The following is a 20903-nucleotide window of genomic DNA, read 5'->3' as shown; positions in this document are numbered from 1 at the left end:
GTTTCACAGAAACGAGAGCCCAGAGCAAAGAGAAATTACAGGCAGGATGGAAGAGAGAGAAATTTCTCCTTTGAAATAATGGCCCTGGGGCAGTGTCTAAGCCTATCAAGATGTGGAAAAGGAAATAACCCTCACAATGAAGTTAGGCCAGAAGGATGTGGTAAGAGCTTCCGAGCGATTCCAAAGTTCAATCCCCAGAGCTCCTTCTGAAAAGCGTTTTCTCTGGCCAGAGGTGGTCAGCAGGGCATGCTGTTGGCATCCACTCTGTCATCTTAAACACCGAAACTCAGCTTTGTAGCCAAATCATCCTAATGGTGTGTTTCACAGAACTCTCAACAGCAACAGTAGAAAGAGACAGATGTAAAGGTCACGATGCCTACGCAGATTTGGACAAACACGATTCTACCAGTCTGTTTTCATTTGCCTATTTGATCTGTGGATCGTTGCTATAATGTCATCTGTCAACTTGGCACAGTAATGGGGGCAGAAAGGGCTTTCTTTCCGCGAACTTTCAGCTAAGGTCTTTGACAGTCTAGCTGTCTACGTAAGATGGAGTCACGACAGTAATCAGGCATCAGCAAAGATCCTAATCATAGTGGCCTGGTTGGGCTAAGAAAAGTGTGGACTCCTAATTCGGGACTCACTCCCTCATTACCAAGAAGGGGCCCACAAGAGGACATAGCCTCCCTCCGGCAGAATACCATTTCCAAGAGAACTAAGTTAAGGCCTGGATAGGCTTGTGTCCTGGTTTGAAACAGTGTGTTGCTTCCGGTGGAAACATCGTGGACTGTCACTGTGTCACATCTCCTGGGTTTCTTTGCAATAATGGCACTAAGTTCAATCGCCTATGTATTATTCAAAATATAAATCAAATTCATCTTTAAAAGTATAGCTAGTTCCCAAATGAATCACATTTGCTTTTCTTCCCCACGATTTAAATTTTCCTTTATTTGGGTACTATTATTTCAATAACAGCAATGCAGATCTATCCACATATCAACGTCTCTATAGATGTACTATATAAACCCTCTGCAAATCCCACTAAAATTACTTAATAGGACTTAACATTCTGTATTTACAGGTTCAATGTTATTTTAAAGTTAAGTGAATTTGAAATGACAAATTATATGATCCTGCTCTCATGAATTCAAGCCATCGAAGAGCCATCACAATATTCCTTTACTTCAGCATTACACGTAAGATGTCATGCCAGGTCAAACTAAAGATCACATTTCCTGTCCATCTAGAGTTTTTAAAGTTTTTTTTTTTTTTTTTTGACAGAGAGAGAGACAGGAGACGGGGAACACAAGCAGGGGGAGTGGGAGAGGGAGAAGCAGTCTTCCCGCTGAGCAGGGAGCCTGATGCGGGGCTCGATCCCAGGACCCTGGGATCATGACCTGAGCCGAAGGCAGATACTTAATGACTGAGCCACCCAGGCGCCCCCCCATCTAGAGTTTTTAAAGAGTTGTCGATGAACTGGAAGAGGCAGGGAAGGAAAGGTCAAACCGAAGACATTTCTTCTTAAATCCGAAACATGAGGCAACTGTAGTATGAAGAAAACTTTTAAGAGGTACTTGGAAACAGACACATACATATACACGTGTGAGAAATAAAATGAAATTTTTTAACAAGGATAGTTTTTAGATTTTTTCTAATTTATTTTTGAGAGAGCGAGAGAACGCGTGTGCATGTGTGTGCGGGCACGAGCAGGGGGTGGGGAGTGGCAGAGGGAGAAGCTGGCTTCCCGCTGAGCAGGGAGCCTGATGCAGGACTCGATCCCAGGACCCCGGGATCATGACCTGAGCCGAAGGCAGACGCTTAACCGACTGAGCCACCCAGGCGCCCGAAATAAAATGAATTTAAAAATACGGTTTGGAGAACCGACCTTACCCCAGCTAATGCTTCATGCAGTCATACCTACCAAAACAAACAAACAAACAAACAAAGACTTTTAGCTAAACAGAAGTTCTTAAGCTAACATTTTAAATGTTTAACTTTGACAACAAATATTAGCCCACTTATGAAACTTTCTTACTCCGTCCTTCTAATGGCGGCCACAACACCTTGCCATCTCACAACTGGTTCTCAAGGTTGTTCTCAGTGCTCAGGAAGGCTCCTGTGCCTATTGGGTCTATGGGGGTACGTGTGGAGGGGGTCGGGGGGGAGCAGTGTTCGGAAATGTAGATGGCTTTAGAACAGAATCACCAGTAGATGGACCCATAAAGAACCTTTGCAGTCATGTCCCACCTTCCCATTCCATAGTCAAGGTCACCTACCCAAGTTAGTGACAGAGATGGTAGATACCCTAGGTCTCCTGAGCCCTACACCCAAAGCATGGGCTCTGGCCAGAGGACCTGGTATCACATCTGAGCTCCACCACCCCACCATGAGGGTTGCCTTGAGCAAAGTTCTTCACCCCTCTGAACCCCAATTCTTTATGGGATAAAAATATTACTGACCTCACAGGGTTATTTTAAGAGTTAAATGTCATAATGTATGTAAAGTCCCTAGTCCTGTATCTGGCACATTGTAGGTGGTCAATAAATATTAATGGTTTTTATAGGATAATATTTACTTAATATTAACCAGTTTTATTTATTTATTTATATTTATTTATTTATTCTAACTACAGTATTAAGAAAATACTGGGAAAAATTAAAGCCAAGCAGTATTTTTACACAATAACAACTCAGTATGTTCTTTAGCCAATAAAATATTTTTAAAGAGTATTGACTAACATAACATAATTAAATAAAATTTTAAAAATAATAAAATAAAATAAAAATTTGCAGTGAAAAAAAGAACAATTAACTTCATATTCAAAATAATAATATGTGAAGGTATTTCTGTTCTCTCTGAAGACAGGTTTCAAGAATGTCCTGAGTATTTCCAAATTCACAGAGCTAATAAATGGCATGCTCAGGATTGAATAAATAAATAAATAAATGAGTACTGAAAACACCTATTTTGATAACAGACACCAGAAACACCAACAGGTCTCAAAAATCAAAGCATAAACTGGTGTCCAAAATGCCTGCATCCAAGGAAGGTGATTTCAGTTTTGACACATAAAAAAAAGGAAATTTAGTTTTTAGCTTTTTCTGTTATTTTGCCAAGTGTATGACTGACTCGAGTGTGGAAAGCCGCTTTATTGAGGTATAATTCACGGTATCGTAAAATCCTCCCATTTGAAGAGAGGAATTTGGGAGTTTTTAGTATATTCGCAGCGTGTGTAACCAGCCACGACCCAGTTTCAGAACACTGTATCACAAACTAATGAGGTACTGTATGGTGACTGACATAACAAAAAAACATTTTTTTTCATCACCCGAAAAGAAACCCTGAACCTATTAGCAGCCATTTACTTGCTTTGGAATCTATCCATTTTTCTACCGGTGTTTGAACATTTCCATATCTGACAAGTTTCACGCCTATTTCAACCGCAGCCCCTCCCTGGCTTGTTTCCTCTTCCTGCCCTCTGCTCCTTTCATTTGGCACATCTGCACTTTTCGGTTAGCCCTGTGCCTGCTTTCTGTTTCATCTTTTCTCCCCTTGAGAGCAATCTCCAGGCCTGGCTCTTCAGTAGAGAATCTTCAGTGCTCACGATACCACCGCAATCCCCTTGCCTGAGTCCATCCCCAGGTCCAAGCGGCTCCAGCCTTGGCAAGGCGTGGTCAGGAAAGACATCCCACTCAGCTACAACACCATGCCCATGTGGTTACGACTTGGGCATAAAACACATTTATTGGTCAAAACTTTATAAACCGAGAGCATTTAAAAAGCACACAGCAACAAGTCCAATACAGAAAGTACAAAAATTCGCCATCTCCTATAAAGATTTTAACAAGAAATAAACTGTTATTTCACAGTTTTGAGCCATATAAAGAAGGAAACCCCTGGTGATGGGTATTAAAGAGGGCACATTATGCATGGAGCACTGGGTGTTATATGCAAATAATGAATCATGGAACACTACATCAAAAACTAATGATGTAATGTATGGTGATTAACATAACATAATAAAAAAAAAAAAAAAAGGAAGGAAACCTCTTCGATAAATGTCTCCAGTTTTTATTTAGAGAATGAAACTGTTTCTTAGGAACACCATGCCTAAAGGTCACCGTGCTGCTGGAGAAATCTCTGCAGCAATTTATGTTTTCCATATACTAAGAAAGGGAGACAGTCATTTGAACACTCCGCATGTCCAGAGGAAGACAAGGGAGGATGGCAGAGGAAAAAGAAGTCTGCAGATAAAGCTCCATCTCCCACTAAATGTCATTACCATGAGAGAACAAGGGCCAGGCAGAGACCATAGAGATAGAGCCAGAGGGGACCTTATAGAGATCATTCACTCCTAAGAGGAAGGAAAGAGCCCAGGGCACCCAGCCAGTTAGTGGAGGACCAGAGGCTAAAGGATTATTTGAAACAGAAGCCCCTGGAAGGTAGAAAAGAATAGCACAGCTGTGTTTTCTGGTTGTCTCCGCATGACTGTACCCCACATGGGACAATTGGAAACCAACCAGACCGAAGCCTCCAAGTGGGTCTGGAAACGGAGCAGGGGAGGATTACACAGCCCTTGGGAATACAACAAGATCAGTTTTATCTTTATTCTCAAGAGAGCCTAAGATAATTCTTAGCCAGAATCTAAGAGCTGTTTAAAAAAAAAAAAAAAAAAGCAGCTGTAACAACCCAGCTGGATGAAGCTAGAGCCAGAATGGGCTTAGGGCTGTCAGTATGGTGACAGATTTGCTTCCACTTCTGAGTAACGGGACTGCCTGGACCTGTATTAATGGTCACAACGTGACGGAGAGGGAAGATCCTTCACTCACCGTGGGCATAAAGCACTTTGCCTTATCCTGCTGCTCAATAATACATAGGCTCTAGTGGCTTAGCTTGTTGTTGAACAACTTGGACGTCCCCCAGTGCACATCACCAAAATAGCTCTTGCAGAAGGAAAAAATCAACAATGCGGTGTACTGGTCTCAAAAAAGAAAAATGTTCTAGGTCCCAAGAAGACAGAGCTCGCTTCAGAGTTGTTAAATCCCTTGCATTTCAGGAGTATTTTTAATCATGCTCTGTGTTTGGACACTTGAGTTTTATAGGAGGATTCACAGGTTGATTAATCAATAATTATGGAAGAGCCATATCTCCCTCCTCCTGTTCCATCAGGGCAGAAGAATACGAACGTGGAGTGGGTGCCAATCCACATAAGCTGCTGGGGTTCAACTGCTTCATCTGCAGAAGGACTAATGCCAGACACAAAGCCCCTTCTAGCCCTAGAACTTGGCTTCTATTGACACAGTCTATCAAACTTCCAGCTTAGCGCCATAAGCGTTCACCCTCCCACCCCCCAGAGAGTGCTGAAGGCCCACACTCCGTTGGGGGCAGGATCAAAGGCACACAAGATGCAGATTCTACTACCTCGGGATCCATCATCCCATGAACAAACAATGGATGGAGTTAGACCTTCGCCTTCCCATATAAGATATTAAGGCACTAGGCTGTATTTGGGAAGGATTAAGTCAAATAACTAATATATAAGGTATGTGACAAATTCCTTGGTTTTAAATATAAAAAGCTGCTTCTGTATTTGCCATCCTAGAGAAACTGGCACAACTAGGTGGTTACATGGAAGTTGCCTTGTTTCTTTTTTCCTTTGAAAAGATATACAAATTCTATTTGAAAGTAACTCTCCCAGCCCCAGAAATAGGCATTCTATCACTTAGTTTTAAAAAAGACAAATACAGTATGAGAACTGGCCATCTTGGCTATTGGGGAAAAAAAACCAAAAAACAAAAACCCACCACCAATCAACAAATCCCATCCACACTGTCTCTTGTCCGAGGAAAAGAAGACAGAGTAAATGCACCCAAAACGCGTTTTCGTATTTGTCACAAACATTGGTAATTTGCATTGTGGGTGCGGTGGTTTGGAAGAATTGCCAAGTTACAGAAGTGTGGACATTGCATCTCGATTCTACCTTCTGTGCTTCCCAGGACAGAAGCGTACCTTCTCCTGAAGGTAGGGATTGTACTTTTAATGCTATGCACACAATAAAGGCTTACTCATCGTCCCTGCAGTATATATACTTTGATTGTCTCCCTAGTCCCAGTGAAGGGTTTTCATAAATCATGCAGCATCTCTTGCCCTGGTTCCCCCTGGGACACAGCAAAACTGGCTGGCCCTCCTAAGGACCAAAGCTGCAACCTTCAATGTGAGCATAATTGACTTAGCTGGATATGGATAATTTCAATCCTTCTAGCTGTGAGACAAAGGAAATGACTCAGCCTGTGCCCAGTATGCAAGAGAAACAGGAGACAGAAATGTCCAAATTAAATCATAAATGCACATTTTCTCAAGGCAATTAGCTCAGTTTCTCTTACTGTGTCCTGGGGTTATTTTTCTTGCTGTTATTGTTATGCTTTGCTATTTAAATTTTATGTGCAATTACAGAGTAGATGAGAATCTTTAAAACTGAGGCGATTTCTGTCACACTATATTAGTGAATACAATATATGGCTCACATTTGTGCTGTAGCAAAAATTCATGTCCACATCTTCATCTGCAATCTGTAGGACTATAAGGAGCTTCCTAGTACGCTCTGACTTTATGAAGGGACTTCTGGCTGGATTAAGACCTCTGGAGACCCAGAGAAAGAAAAAGAGATAAAATCCCTAATTTGTACCTAAAAATAAGATTTTTACAGATGCCAAAATTAAAGTTGCTGATGTCTGGATTTCTGAAATGGCAAAATTCGAGATAAATTCATCAGAGCAAAACTTTTTTCATTTTTCAGTGCCTCTGTTTTACTACATGTGGGCTTTAACTGCTTCCTAGGTGACCCAGCTGATGTTGGGGGGGGTCAGCTTGGCCCCCACTACCAAGTACGAGATTAAAAATCATACCTTCATGAAATCACAAGAGACTATGTGTTGTGAGTTCTTAATAAGTTTCCCTAAAGGAATGAAATTCATGGGTTTTATAATAACTTAAAGGTCTTTATTGTTGTGGTTATGTGGCCTTCACAGCTCTATTCTGAAGACTGACCCCCGACCAGCGGGGGCACGTCATTTTCCATAAATGGTGCTCCTTGATGCCTGGCTGGTGTCGAGTAATACCAAAAAAGGATTTATAGTCAAATTTTCTGCATCTTATGAAAAATAGGTTGTGCCCTATTCCCTGCTTCGATTACAAAATTGATCTAATTTCAAGGCCATGGGTCAGTGGACTCCTGGATTGCTCAACCAGAGTGAAGCCAAAGTGATGCCAGCCAAAACAACCTCAAATGGAAGCATGGAGGAGGTTTGCTTTTTCCTGTGTGAAATGCTCTCCTACTCAAGGCATTCCCCAGCATGGTTTTGTCTGGCTGATGCTGAACTCAGTCCAGGCTCTAGCCCAAGGCTTGATCTTTTAAAAATCAGAGGCCTGAAGATATATTACTATCAGGGAAGATGCCCCCAAATACCTAGAGTGGAGGAGGGAGAGAAGCAACAAGCAGCAATGGAGATCATCTAGAAACTACACATTCTTCTTCCTTACGGTAATTGACAAGTAAGTCTTGTCGATTACTGTCCTGAGACAAACAGACCCAGCACATTCTCTCCTTCTGAAAGAAGGTCTTTTCTTATAATAGGTTCCTAAAAATTCTTCACCTTAAGGCAAAGGTGGTTTGTGGGTTCATCTATAAATGCATTCACTAAACAAGTACTTATCTTGTGCCTGGCCCAGGCACTGGGGAGAGGTCAATGCATAGGAGGAACAGGGTTCCCACTCTCGTGGACCAGACAGCTGTAACGGGCACCTCACAACCAGAGAGTGCACTTCCTCTCATAGCTGCTCTTACTCAAAGAGGCCATTTGGGAAGAAAATTAAAACCATTTCTATTACCATGAAAACCTTGAGGAATTTTAATGTTCTAAAGCATGTCTCCCAAAAGACCTCCTTGTCTATATAGCAAATGAACATACTTCTGAGCAAATGACAAGCATGAATATTTCTAAGCATGAATAGAAACGAGGAGACATGCCCTCCTCCACATGGGTTTCCAGATGGTAGATTCATCCTATTTCAAAACCTGCATAAAAATTCTGCACTATTGTATAAAAATGCGTTGGTTGACGTGACCTAAAGGATCAAATTATCTAACTCTGAAAAGTAACATTATTCACCAAAAAATGGTCTGTTAAAGCAGAAAAAAAAAAAAAAATGATCTCCTCTAGCTCGGTATGGAAAATTAGTTTACACACTGTCTCCTAACTGTTCCAGCTGTGCTAAATAAGAGCTGTCATATTTAGTGAAGACACCACCTTAAATTCTTGTGATTTTGGTAAAAGGGTCTAATTATTTTTTGAAACTGTCATTTTTTTTTTTTGAGCACACAGATAATCCTAAACCTTTTCTTACCCCGAGAAATGCTTGCACCTTCCCAAATGAGGAGGATTATTAGAAGGGTTATAGTCATCTCCAACCTTCTCCTACAGTCACCCACTGTATTTTTATTTCCCACGGATACACATCAACATCTGTCACCATAAATAATACTCTTCATTTGCCACTTTGATTCCAGAGTCAAAGAAAAAAGTCCTTAGTTAAAATATGTTTCCTCCAATGGGATGTTCTCTCATCCTCTCGAATGCCTTCTAAGACTATAGTTACTTAAAAATGAGAGTTTCGTGCTCGGGAATACCGTACTTCCTTTTGTGTGCCTCAAATAGTTTCCTTAGCTCTTCCATATAGGTCTGGTGCAACTCCTCAACCTGCTCCGGGCTTGGGTGCAGAGTCTGATGAACAGGGATTGGGCGGCCAACTGCAAAAAGAGAGAACACAGCCAACGTAAGAAAACAAAACCACTCCACCACAAACGGCTACCTCTCATGGACGGCTCTGGAAAGATCTGCCAATCAGACTCTGTCAGGCCTGCCTGCTCCGATCCCTTGTTCATTTTACTGGCTGCCTCCAACAGTCACACCATCCCATTTGAGAACCAATAAAGAACTTTCCTTCTCCACAGTTGCTGGAGTGGAAGGCCGCTGGTGGTTTTGACTTGAGTCAAGCGAACTACTGGGCTGACCACAGCTGTGAGGTAAAAGGACATAGCTGTGTGCGAACGTCACCAGCTCTGTCCCTCTTGTACAGCTGACGGCCCGGCCACAGTACCCTATTGTGACCAACTCCGAAGTCTCAAGTCATGAGGCATCAGCCCTCTCCTCTGACTCTTTTTAATTTCCTTCTAAAAATTTAAGGAATGTTTATCTTCACAGCTAAGAATCTGTATTAGAAAACACATACAATCACAAGAATCCCACTGTTAAGAGTGGAAAACAAAACTAACCAGAAGTCTCAGTAGAAAATTTATTAAATAAACCACGGAACACTCATGCAACAGAATCCTAGGCAGCAATTTTTTTAAAAAATGAAATTATATGTGTACACACACATCAAGGTCTAAAATGTATGAAGGGGGGGCAAGTTGTGAAATAATACAGTATGATCCCATCTGTGAAAAGATATTTATATTCCTAAGTGCGTAATAAGCTTTAGTGCATTTAAAAAGTCTAGAGAGACTAATAACCATTACCCCTAGGAAGGAAGGAAGGTAGAGATGGGGGACTTTTCAATTTATCTGTATGGTAGGAGTTTTCTACAATGAGAATGCATTTGTGTTTTACCTGTAATTAAAAATGAGCTAATTATTATGTAACCTGGCAACTTCTATACATATTTAAAAAGGTGTTTAGATTGTGTCTCAGACTGTTTGAAACTGCAAGATACATGTGGCTTTGGCACCTGCTTTCCTGGGTCTTCCCAGCTCACTGCGCCCCCTGCTGCTTACTGATGCCAAGAGTTGAAAACCTACAGGATGTTCGGTGATGTGCTGGGCAGCAAACAGCTTCTTATTACCCTCTATTAACTTGGGTATGAGGTCAAGTGGGGCCATAGATAATGGAATGGAACTCAGAGGGGAGAGAGGAGGTTTCCTCTGGCCTACTCTAGGTTGTTCCGTGCTACATCCAAGGTTCAAATCCATGTCAGTAACAGAAGGTGTTGAGTTAAGGGAAAACCAAGCAAATGTTAACGCAGAGAGAAAGAAGGAAGTGATAAATGACATCAGTATGGGAGGTAAGGTGGCACGGAGAAGAGAGTGATACACACAAACACACATATATAACAAAATGTATTATTAAGAAGATTATCTATCTATTTAACGTTGCAGTAAGGAGATAAATACAGACATACATAGTAGATACATACCACCTTACTGCAGTATTAATATTCTCCAATTGCTAAGTTTTTCATCAGATATAGCCTCAAGAATCTCACATACAGTTATCTTTTGATAGCCTGGATGTCAAATTTACATAGAGCGGACATCAGTCCTTTGTAACTCAAAAGAAAGCACAGGAACTGTCTTGCTGTCAGTTGTAGTTGGAAATACAGATGAGGAGAGGCTAACGGGGTGATGGTATAGAATAGGAGCTGGTGCTCGACAAAGGGCGCTAGACTAGACCAGTACACTGAGCTAGTAAGTTTTTTCCTCGCTGGCCTTAATTCTTACATCCATAGGATAAAAAAGTAGAACTCAATGATCTTGAAGGCTCCTCCTAACTCTGACCTTTTTGTTTCAAGAAAAAAAAAACTGAGAAATCTACATGTGAATTGAGAATCTACTAGCAATGACAACAGACTAGCAAATTCACAGTTTTACAGAACTAGCTCCTGGTAAGTGAAATTGACCAAAAAGAAAGGTCAAGTGCAACTATTCAAGGTGGGTGGGGGGGACTTAGAAAAAGACTTCGTGGTCTGAGAAGCTGACGTGTGTTGTTCCCAGCTTAATTAAGACTCGTGAATTCTGAATTGTTAATTAGTCTTACTTCCTATCAGCTATACTACTGCTAACTTCAATGCTGTTCTTATTCATGGGCTCAGTCTATTTCAGATGGTTCTTCTGGAGAACTCAAACATGCCCGTGACTTCTCCCTTTGAAGTGGGAGATGGGCAGCTTCATCCTTGCCTTTCTCTTGTTTACCTGTACAGAAACAGAGATGCTGGAAATTCCCAAACTATACAAAAAGAAAGGGAATTTAGGATGTAAAGCCAGTTCTCCTGCCCCTCCTACTAACCCAAAATTGGATTCGAGAGTAAGAAATCGTTCTCAATTACTTGTTAGGGATAAAGACAGAGGTCACAAAACAAAAACTTGCAAATCTGAGAAGGGTCCCCAGAGCCCTAGAAGACCAAAATTCATTCTCTCTCTCTCTCTCTCTCTCTCCAAAACGGAGATTTTTTACTACTAAGGAGAAGAAAACAAAGCTAAGACTAGTTAGTTGCAAATTGCCCTGTAACTCTCTTTTTACAACACAAAGGAAAAAACCAGCTGCATCAGGCTGCTCTTGCAAATAGAACTCCTTGCCCTGGAAAAATCAATCATCATCTCCTTGTGGCAAAGTCAGGAATCATAGTGCTCCTGTTTATGTTTCGGGGCTTTTTATAGCTGGTGTGCATGTTTGTTCCATTTTCCAATTCCATCCAGCAATTCAAGATTAGTTATGCACTTACGGGCTCACATGGCAGTCTCGCCCTATTTCTATGGTGCTGTGTTGTAGTTAACCAAGATGAAGAATGAGCAGCTTCATAGGGCACTGCATACACGACTGGAGAGGAATTTGGAAATGGGCATGATTTTCTTCTCGTTGAGGCAAAGAGTAGATCTTTTGCAATAAGAAGTCTTTCCTCTATTTTTGTTTAATTATGAAAATTCCACAGAGTTTATCGCTCTAACAGTCTCACACAGGAATTAGTCTTTCTCTGGATGCCACACAAGAGAAAGGCCAGCCTATTGGCAGAGGCGGTTGGGAAGAGTCAAAATGTGGGTGCCAATGAAACCTGGGTTTACTGAACCTGTGACTTATGGTGGAGGCTCAAATATGCCAGATGTGAGGAAAGAGAGAGAGTGTGTGTGTGCTTCCATACATTTATTGAACACTTAATGGGTTGTATTGGGCACCATGTTAATCCCCTTAACATTTTTATCTCCTTAAATCGCTACTTTACATTTAAATTTAAATTAGGTTCCCTTCCTTTCTTTGTATTTCAGAGAATCCCTTAGCCTGCCTTTTTTCCCCACCATCAGGATATAATAATGACTTGAAATACAACGGACCACTTTCCTCAAGTGGTTTCAAACCAGTTTTATTTTATTAAAGTACATTCCTTTCCCTATCTTTATGTTAAAAAATTCAAAATTATAGAAAGAATAAGCACTTGCATACGCTTCCTTAGATTCACCAGTTTTGAACATTTTGTGCATACCCCCGTGTGTATTTACATATGTATTATTTTTATTTTTGTATACACGTTTGAAAATAAGTTGTAGACATCAATGGTTCAATCGCGTTACCATCCCTAAATATTTCGGCACGAAGTACCTAAGAACAAAAACACTGTCCTTTTTAACAACACCATTATCATACCCAAGGAACTTAACCTCTATATGATATTATTTTGTACTGAATCCACATTCAAACTTGATGAGTTGTCTTAATGATATCCTTACAGTTGCTTCACCCCCCTCCCCCCACCATGACAGCTGTTGTGTCTTTGAGTTCTCTCGTCCTTTTGGTCTTTCACGACATTTATATTTTTGAAGAATCCAGGCCAGTTGTTTAATACAATGTCTCACAATCTGAATTTGTTTCCTCATGATTTGATTCAGATGAACACTTTGGCAAGAATACTTATACAAGGAGATGGAAACACATTTAATAGCTCTCAACAATCTGGTCAGGAAGTCTCCTGCACCAACCAACCCGTACTCTCCTAGCACCTGGGGCCTAGGGAGCACTTTCCCACGTACCATGTCATTTGATCCCCAGCATAACCCTAAGACAAGACAGGACAATTATAATAGTTTCTTCTTCAGAGTCATAAAATCTGAGGCTCAGGGACGAGAAATGAAACCACCTAAGTCACTCAGAATCAGACCCCAAGTCCACATTACTTCCTTCTGTAAATTTAGTCGATGCATGATATAAACAGCTTCTGGATGTCAATCTTGGTTTGTGTGGCTGGCGCCTGAGCGGTAGACGCTACCATCATGTTGGGCCTACGATGCAAAGAACCGATTTCTTAATGGCAGTGATTCTATTTTTCAGTTTTGTCACAAATGTAAAAATGAAACAAACCCTTCTACCACATCCATAATCAAAAGGCAGGCCAAGGAGTTACGAAGTCAGCCGAAGTTGTGAGGCTGGACAGAATGGGATGGGAGCCCTTCCCCAGGCCACATGCAAACACAGCTGATAAGCCTCTCTGGATTATCCAGAATTCAAATAATCTAACACTGCGAGGAGGGAGAGAAAACTAATTAATACAGAAGGAATAGTAGAGCTAGGAAACCATCAGTTTGCAGCCGTGACTGCCTTAATCAATTCAGGCAAGAATTATCAATGGATATTAAAGCCATCGAGTCAAGTCTGATGAACAGAATAATTACACAGTGTCTAAGTAACACTATCCCCAGGTTACTTGTTAATGAAAAGGAAAAAGTCTTTATAAATATAATACATATAATATATACTTATGTATATAAACATATAAAGATTTCTGTAGATAAATCTTTGTGATTTAACTTTATAGTAGAGAAACCTGGTAAACACCCCACTCAAGTGATCAAAATGAGTATAGCCAACGATGGGACGAACTGACATCAAGAGCCTCTTGATATGATGTACTGAGGAAGACACATCATTTCTGTGGAATTCTTGCCACAAATGCATAACTGGAATATAATCATGATGAAACAGACCAACCCAAGCTGACCTACAAACCACTACCTACAAACCACTGACCTATACTCCTCCAAACTGCTCATGTCATAAAGACAAAAGGAAGTTGAAAAACGAATCCAGTTTGAAGCAGGTTGAAGAGATGTGAAAATTAAATGCAATGTATGATCCTGTTGAGGGAAAAAACACTCGACCCCTACCCCCAATACCCTCCAAAAGCACAGCTAACAAGGAAATCATTGTGGCAATTGGTGAAATTTACACTGTACACTGGTTAACAGTACTTTATCAATGTTCAATTTCCTAAATTGCACTGACATTATCGAGGAGAATCATCTTGCTCTTAAGAGAGATACAAAGGAGCAAAAGTCATGATGCCTGCACACAAACAGTTTACTTATAACAATAGTAAAGAGAGTATTTATTACACCCTTAGAGAGAGAGAGAAAAACTGTAGCAAAATATTACCAACTGGTGAGTGTGGGAGAAAGGCACCCAGGAGTTCATTTTCCACTCATGAAACTTTTCTGAACTTTGAAATTTTTCAACATAAACTTTTAAAAATTAAAATCCACACATACCATGATACATGAAACCTCCCCCTTTCAACGGCAAGTTCCCTTGTCTCTTACTTTCTTCCCCAAACATGGAGCTTCCCATCATACTACCATACTGACTCTACAACTTGAATTTAACATTAGCTTCCCTTAAAATTTTTAATGGGTACTTGTTAGATATTTGAAAACTTACAACTTATAATCAGAAAGGCATAACTAAAGAATGAATTGTTTATACAAATGTGTCTTGAGTCCCTATCCTGTGGGCACTGGGAATAGAGCAGAGAACAGTAAGACAAAATCCTTGCTCTCCCGGAGCTCTGTATTGTAGAAACAAACAAAGCAATTCCAAGGAACTGCAATTCTTTACACATTGTTCTTAGAGTCTAAACTTCTTTCAATTACCCATCCTGGGTATCATGATGGATGTGAAATTTAAATCAGTTTCTCTCTATTATTTATGTAATGAAACACAATATATGTGAACATTTTATTACATTTTGATAAACTGACAATAACAAAATATATAAATTACATACTATTTGTGAAATGTGTAAAGAAAATATATGGTATCTTCTTTTTTTACTTTATTAAATTTTTTACTTTAATTCCAGTATAGTTAACATAGTGTTATATTAGTTTCAGTTGTACAATATTCAGCACTTCTATACATTACTCAGTGCTCATCACAAGTGTCCTCTTAATCCCTATCACTTATTTCTCCATTCCCCCCCCACTGACCTCTCCTCTGTCCATTCTCTATAGCTAAGAGACTGTTTCTTGGTTTCTTTTTCTTTGCTTGTTTTGTTTCTTAAACTCCACATATGGTGAGATCATATGGTATTTGTCTTCCTTTGGCTTATTTTGCTTAGCATTATACTTTCTAGCTCCATCCATGTTATTGGAAATGGCAAGATTTCATTCTTTTTTACAGCTGAATAACATTCCACAGTATATATACACCACATCTTCTTTATCCATTCATCTATAGATGGATATGTGGGCTGCTTCCATAACTTGGCTATTGTAAATAATGCTGCAATAAACCCAGGGGTGGGGGCGCCTGGGTGGCTCAGTTGGTTAAGCAACTGCCTTCGGCTCAGGTCATGATCCTGGAGTTCCGGGATCGAGTCCCGCATCGGACTCCCTGCTCAGCGGGGAGTCTGCTTCTCCCTCTGATCCTCCCCCCCTCATGCTCTCTGTCTCCCATTCTCTCTCTCAGATAAATAAATAAAAAATCTTTAAAAAAAATAAAAAATAAAAAAAATAAACCCAGGGGTGCTTGTATCCCTTTTAACTAGTGTTTTTGTATTTTTTTGGGTAAATACCCAGTAGTGCAATTACTGAGCCATAAGCTAGTTCTATTTTCAACTTTTTGAAGAACCTCCATACTGTTTTCCCCAGGGGCTACACCAGTCTGCATTCCTACCAACAGCACAAAGGGTTCCCCTTTCTCTACATCCTCACCAACACTTGTTGTTTCTTATGTTTTTTATTTTAGCCATTCTGAAGGGTGTGAGGTGATATCTCTTTGTAGTTTTGATTTGCATTTCCCTGATGATGAGTGATGTTGAGCACCTTTTCATGTGTCTGTTGGCCAGTTGTATTTCCTCTTTGGAGAAACATTTTTTTCATGTCTTCTGCCCATTTTTTCATTGGATTGTTTTTTGGGAGTTAAATTGTATAACTTCTTTATATATTTTGGATACTAACCCTTTATCAGAGATGTCATTTGGAAATATCTTCTTCCATTCCATAGGCTTTTAGTTTTGTTGATTGTTTCCTTTGCTGTGCAGATGCTAATATATGGTATCTTCTTTACAAATTATTTCCAGTGAGTGACCCTCAGCTAAGGGGAAAGATGGGTGGTCAGTCAGTTAAGCATCTGACTTCAGCTCAGGTCATGATCTCAGGGTCCTGGGATCAAGCCCCAGGCTCCACGCTAGTGAGGAGTCTGCCCGTCCCTTTCCCTCTGCCCTTCCCCCCACTTGTGTATGCACGCTCTCTCAAGTAAATAAATAAAATCTTTAAAAAAAAAAAATAGGAAAGATGGTTTTGATGGAGGATGCAGAGAAACCTGATGGTTTAGCCAGGTGTACTATAAGAAATATGAAGAGAGGGTTAAGTGTGACCTGATGATGGCACTTTGGATTCAATGAGAACACATTTTTTTTTTTTAAGATTTTATTTATTTATTTGACAGAGAGAGACACAGTGAGAGCAGGAACACAAGCAGGGGAAGTGGGAGAGGGAGAAGCAGGCCCCCCGCGGAGCAGGGAGCACGATGTGGGACTCGATCCCAGGACTCTGGGATCATGACCTGAGCCGAAGGCAGGCGCCCAACGACTGAGCCACCCAGGCACCTGAGAACACATTTTTAAGAGGATTTAATTAGTTGGATATTAACAGACAAAACCCTTACAGTGTTAGTGATTCTCACTGTATTTGAGAATCACTAACACTGAAATGAATGCTCTGAGGTCACTGAGGAAGGGAGGTCTCACAGCTGTGGGGGGAAGCTGTACGATGGAGAACCTGAGCATCTCCAGACAGCTGTGGGTGCAAGGATTATAGATGAAATGATGATTTAACTAACTAAACTAATATTAACTGAGTTCTTATGAGGTAGAGTTAAGTTCACAAACTCTTAATTAAATGGAAGGGGAGCAGAAGGACCACAAAATAACTCACTGGTCTCGACTCCACCTGATCTGCCTGGGCCATGTCAGCAAGTCAGCAAAGAACTCTGAGTTTGAAGTGCACTGATTTAAAACAGAACTGAACATAGTAACTTAGATCACTGTCACCATATCGCATTGCACTGGATTGATATGTAGCTTTGCTTCTGTTTATGGAATTGTCAATATTCTATCCTCACATGTGTTATTCAAATAAAAGTCTTCATTTTATTTATTTATTTTTTAAGGAGGCTCCACGCCCAACGTGGGGCTTGAACTCCTGACCCATAGATCGAGAGTCGTGTGCTCTACCAACTAACCAGCCAGGCATCCCCCAAATAAAAGTCTTTAGATGCACATAGTCTGTGAGGGTCTGGTTCACCCAAATCAGGTTGCTTTTAATCTGTCTGACTCCCACTCTGCCACCATAAAATCAAACTCATGGTAGCTGAGATTTTAGGTAAATGTTCATATTCTCAGGTTGGTTTTTTTTTTTTTTTTATTGATAAACCACCATTTATTTATCAACTTCCTTATTAGAGATGTAGGCTATAATTTTTCACTATTACAAATATTATTATATTGAGAATTTGTGTGTGGGGGGGTTGTTAATTTTATTTTATTATGTTATGCGAGTCACCATACATTACATCACTAGTTTTTGATGTAGTGTTCCATGATTCATTGTTTGCATATAACACCCAGTGCTCCATGCAATACGTGCCCTCCTTAATACCCATCACTGGGCTAACCCATCCCCCCCACCCCCCTCCCCTCTAAAACCCTCAGTTTGTTTCTCAGAGTCCATAGTCTCTCACGGATTATCTTCCCCTCCGATTTCCCCCCCTTCATTTTTCCCTTCCTACTATCTTCTTCTTTTTTTTTTTTAACATAATGTATTATTTGTTTCAGAGGTACAGGTCTGTGATTCTCAGCTTGTTTTGTTTTTGTTTTTGTTTTTTTTTTAAAGATTTTATTTATTTATTTGACAGAGAGAGAGAGCACAAGCAAGGGGAGTGGCAGGCAGAGGGAGAAGCAGGCTCCCCGCAGAGAAGGGGGAGCCCGATGCGGGACTTGATCCCAGGACCCTGGGATCATGACCTGAGCCGAAGGCAGTCGCTTAACCAACTGAGCCACCCAGGCGCCCTCTTAGCTTGGTTTTTAAAAGGCTTCAAATAACAGCAGGGTACTGAGGATGCTAGAGACTAGATATGCTATTTCTGATGTGATCATTTGGGAGGTAGGCCAAAGAGCGGACTGAAGCAATTTTCTCTTATTCTAAGTCTTGAAGAAAAACGATTTAGACAGGCATGAGTGAAGACCAGAGTTCTAGGTTTTCTAGTCGCAACAACGAATTCCGATTCGGTCATTTCCATTTGACCCTTGACCAATTAATTATTTGTCAGTAGAGTTATAATTAGGCTGTATCATATGATGACCACTTTACTTAAAACTACAGTTTACCCCCACCAGGCGATAACTATAATCATTTAAATCAACAAAATACACTTGGCTTTCAACATCGGCAACTTACTTCATGTGTCTATGAGTTATACTTAATTAAACTTTTAGTTCCTAAAAATCATGTCTTTCAATTTTCCTCATATCCCCAAAAAGGCCAACTACAGTACTTTGCACACAAGGGACCAAAAATTACTACTTAATATTACAACAAAGAAAAATCATGGTCTAACCCATGTTGATTATCTGGTTAAAAAATATATATTATGCCAAAGAAATATAACCAGCTTATCTTGGAAAAACACAATTGCAAACTCATCTCTGGGTTCCCATTACACTAACTAATCAACAGTCTGTTAACATTCCATTTGAATTAAATACCTCATTTAAAAATAGTGTCATGTGACTGCACGTGACATGCAAAGCTCTCAGAAACTGACAGTAAACAGTAAAATCCCATTCTAATGAAACAGATCTAAAAACATTTTGAATGTCATTTAATGGACTACCATGGTGAAACTTTTATGTCCAGTTTCAGATGAAGTATACAGTTTCATTAACTGTGCTATTAGCATCTGGCTCTGCACTTTCTTCTGCTCAGCAATCCAGGTCACTTTCTGTGTGAAGAGCTAATTACTCTGCCCCTCAGTCCTTCCATCAACAATCTGTCACCTTCCTCCCCCATCTCAATTCCCCCCAATGTACCACTTTTTAAAATAAAATCAGTTCATGTTAGAATATATATAAAAACAGCGAGAGGCCCCCCAAAATGCTTTTGCTACAGAAACTAGTGCCTAGGTGAATTGCACATGATGAAGATTTCTATTACACAGAAATCTGCGTCGATTAATAGACTGATGTAATGTGTTCATCAAAGAATTGCTACGTTACAATCTGCTGGTACAGAGAAATAGATTCATATAGAGTACTAGGAACTTTATGTCTAAATTGGATTCTCCCTGTTGTAGTTCAATAGTAGTATTCTTGAAAGTAATCAATTCCCAAGTGGAAAATACAGTCATTTCTTAGCTAAAAGGCATGCCATAAACGAAGCTCAAGTCACATCTACAGGATTCTTATTTTAGGAAGTTCTTACTCAAAGCCCCTTCTCTTGCATTAGCCCTGCAATCAATAACAATAACATTGCTCAAAGTAAGGTAATACTTTTACTTATTCTAAGAAGCCTTTAGTCTTCGATATACATACCAACAGTGTGGATAGGTTTCCTATAGGGCATCAGGCCAAAATTATATTGAAAAATTCCTCTGGCGTGGAACAGCGGCAAAGCAAACCCCATGACCTTCTGTAGCTTCTCTTGCACAGTTCGAAGCCATGAGCCTTCAGGGTTGTTAACTTGTTTAAATAGCTCATTTTCTCCAAAAGAAAACACCGGGACCAAGGAGGCGCTACAAATAAAGCGGAAGAATACAAATTTTTAAGGAAAATGATTTAAGTATTTTATTCTGTTCAGATGACTTTTGCAACATATCCCAACAATTTTTCTTTTTTTCTTTCAATCTTTTTATTCATTTATTTATTTTAATTATTATGTTCAAATAGGCAGCATATAGTACATCATTAGTTTTTGATGCACTGTTCAACGACTGGGCACGCGTTGTGATGGGCACTGGGTGTTGTACGCTACTGATGAATCACTGAGCCAAGAATTTTTCAATGTTCCCATGTCTCCCTATACTGCTAATTTCATGTTCCACTCAATGAAACTGACTTATACTTGAAATCCTTTGGGGCAGGGCGCCTGGGTGGCTCAGTCGTTAATCATCTGCCTTTAGCTCAGGTCATGATCCCAGAGTCCTAGGATCGAGCCCTGCATCGGGCTCCCTGCTCCGCGGGACGCCTGCTTCTCCCTCTCCCACTCGCCCTGCTTGTGTTCCCTCTCTTGCTGTGTCTCTGTCAAAAAATAAATAAAATCTTAAAAAAAAAAAAAAGAAAGAAAGAAATCCTTTGGGGCAGTATTTCAGCAGCTTAGCAATTCGTGGTATTTTATTCCATAGAAAAATCAAGGCTCCGGGAAGCTTCCTTTCCACCTAGAGTCCAGACCATGATTTGTTTGTTCATTTGGCTGGAAATTTATACTCCGTATATAAAATTTTGTACTTATTTGTTTGCTTTTTTAAATTTTTATTTATTTATTTTTAAGATTTTATTTATTTATTTGACAGAGAGAGACAGCGAGAGAGGGAACACAAGCAGGGGGAGTAGGAGAGGGAGAAGCAGGCCTCCCACTGAGCAGGGAGCCTGATGCGGGGCTCGATCCCATCATGACCCGAGCCAAAGGCAGACGCTTAACGACTGAGTCACCCAGGTGCCCCTGTTTGCTTTTTTTTAAAAGATTTTATTTATTTACTTGAGAGGGAGAGAAAATGTGTAGCGGGGGGAGAGGCAGAGAGAAAGGGAAAAGC

The 20903-nt window shown here is 40.3% G+C and overlaps 1 protein-coding gene across 13 annotated transcripts in view; it reads right to left on the bottom strand.

Moving 5' to 3' along the window:
- Window positions 1–20903, bottom strand: part of MOGAT1 (monoacylglycerol O-acyltransferase 1) — a 101096-nt gene that overhangs the window by 59269 nt on the left and 20924 nt on the right. For 9 of the 13 annotated variants that reach the window (XR_013447384.1, XR_013447383.1, XM_078071359.1 and 6 more), the window contains exons 5-6: window positions 19687–19886; window positions 8692–8806 (exon numbers count right to left, since the gene is read on the bottom strand). Coding sequence is in view for 11 of the 13 variants with exons in the window: in XM_078071359.1 (XP_077927485.1) it covers window positions 8692–8806; window positions 19687–19886 (315 nt within the window). In the remaining 2 variants the exon portion in view is untranslated. Of the gene's footprint in view, window positions 1–1238; window positions 1918–3725; window positions 8807–12163; window positions 13103–19686; window positions 19887–20903 lie in introns of those variants that run through there. The other 4 variants (XM_078071363.1, XM_036098693.2, XM_036098692.2 and 1 more) reach the window with 4 other exon arrangements.

Source organism: Halichoerus grypus, chromosome 4 (genome assembly GCF_964656455.1).
Source record: "Halichoerus grypus chromosome 4, mHalGry1.hap1.1, whole genome shotgun sequence".
In the NCBI taxonomy this organism is placed as follows: domain Eukaryota; kingdom Metazoa; phylum Chordata; class Mammalia; order Carnivora; family Phocidae; genus Halichoerus; species Halichoerus grypus.
This window is presented reverse-complemented; position numbering and strand designations above follow the sequence as displayed.